A 1,800-nucleotide genomic window follows, 5' to 3' on the forward strand; every position below is an offset into this window, starting at 1 on the left:
GGTTCAGAGTTCTGGGACCAGCCCCTGAGCCTGCTTGGTCAGGTATTCTGTGTTGTTGTTGGCGGAGCTCTCTGCTACACATTCACCTGACCTGTCATCTTGTTTGTTCTCCTACTGCAACCATTTTAAAAATTATCTTCAGCAAAATTTTATTTGCATGCGATATTGATGACATTGCTCAATAATTTCCACATTCTATTGGATCACCTTCCTTTGGAATGAGCACAAATATGAATCTTTTCCAGCTGGTTGGCCAGGCAGCACCTCCCAACTTCCTTGGCATTGATGAGTGAGGGCTTGTAGCATTGTGTACATTTGCTGACGCATCTCAGTTAGTATCCGCACCGGTTTCTGGAGTCTTGGTTTTCACCAATGGCCTCAGGGCAGCTTGGACTTATTTGTCCACCAATGACTTCCAGATGAAAAGAATAGTAACAATCGATAAGTGCTGTGCTAAACATGGGAGTCCTACGAAGCACAGCTCTACTCTGAACCACACGGGGTCACAGTGAGTCAGATGTTGAGGCCAGGCGTGGTGCAGAAGGTAATTAGCCTTTGATGAATTCACCTGAAAACCCTGGCAGCTTGATGAGGTGGTCGGTAGTGGTGTAATTATACCCATTCTGAGGCCAGGAATGTATTCCCAGCTGCTGGGACCTAAAAGGGCAAGGGCTGACTGTGGCCCCTCATCTCCCATCAGGTCTGGCAATGGATTCATCCCCATGGCTCAACATCCAACCAAACACTGAACAGGTCTCTAAAGAGAACAATAATACTGAGGAGGTATGCAAATGTTAGAGTAATGAACCATTTGAGATAAAAAAGGCAGTGTTTACCCAAGGACAAAGTTCAGAAGGGATGGAAAAGGAGGAAGAGTAGGAACAGGAAACACAGGGAGGAAGTGGGTTCAGTGATGTTGCATTGAAGGGGTTGCAATCAATGAAATGAGCTAAAATGTATATCAACTGTTGAATGGAAAACTGACCTGCTCTGTAAACCTTCACCTGATTCACAATAAAAAGTTAAAAACACAGAAAGAAAGGAAGAGAGAGATACACACAAAGGAAGGTAGGCAGGCAGGGGCTGCTGTGTGCATTACCAATGTAATCGGAGAGGTTGACTTTGAGCGCTTGTATCAGCAGTCCTTGCTCCACGAGCTCCTTGTACAGCGATTCGATGCTCCTAGGATTCAAGCCGACAGGGGCCTCCTGTGAGCACACACGGTGGTACTGTGGGTGGCCACGATTGAGAGGGAGGACTTAAATCGATTATAACCCAAGAATGTTTCAACACATGCAAGGAAGTTGTCTTTTGACACGTCTCTACCATTTGGAAGGGAATCGAATGTTTTGAAAAGAAACAAAACAAAATGCGGATTCATCCATGTGTCTGTCTGATGTTTCCTGTTAATAAGAATTACGCCCTTGGACTCCTGAGACCTGCTGTCACTCCTACTCCCACCACTGTTATGTCTTCGTGATGCATGAATAGGAATTAGAAGTAACCCAACAATAGTGACCTCTTGGACCCATCGTTGTGTATTTACGACTCATTGGCAAACATTGGTACACAGTCCTTCCTGGCAGGTGTGCTTCATTTTAGCCAACAGTAAAGTACGAGGGTGAGTCAAAAATGATCTGCACCATGATTATATTAAAACTTATGTTGGCTGTACTGTCTTATTAATGCTTTCTGTCCAAGGTCACTGCTGTGCAGGTATGAACGTGGACATCTGCAAAAAAAATTTAGATCAATACTCGAAGGCAGGTGTTCCTTTAAAAAAAGGTCTCTACTGGTGAC

General features: G+C 44.6%; 1 protein-coding gene across 1 annotated transcript in view; it reads right to left on the reverse strand.

Annotated features, from left to right (window-relative positions):
• Window positions 1-1,800, reverse strand: part of IQCA1 (IQ motif containing with AAA domain 1) — a 202,256-nt gene that overhangs the window by 72,608 nt on the left and 127,848 nt on the right. The window contains exon 11 of the mRNA XM_006866815.1: window positions 1,100-1,182. Coding sequence (XP_006866877.1) covers window positions 1,100-1,182 — 83 coding nt within the window. The remainder of the gene's footprint in view (window positions 1-1,099; window positions 1,183-1,800) is intronic.

The sequence above is a fragment of the Chrysochloris asiatica genome, unplaced genomic scaffold, assembly GCF_000296735.1.
Source record: "Chrysochloris asiatica unplaced genomic scaffold, ChrAsi1.0 scaffold00096, whole genome shotgun sequence".
Lineage (NCBI taxonomy): Eukaryota > Metazoa > Chordata > Mammalia > Afrosoricida > Chrysochloridae > Chrysochloris > Chrysochloris asiatica.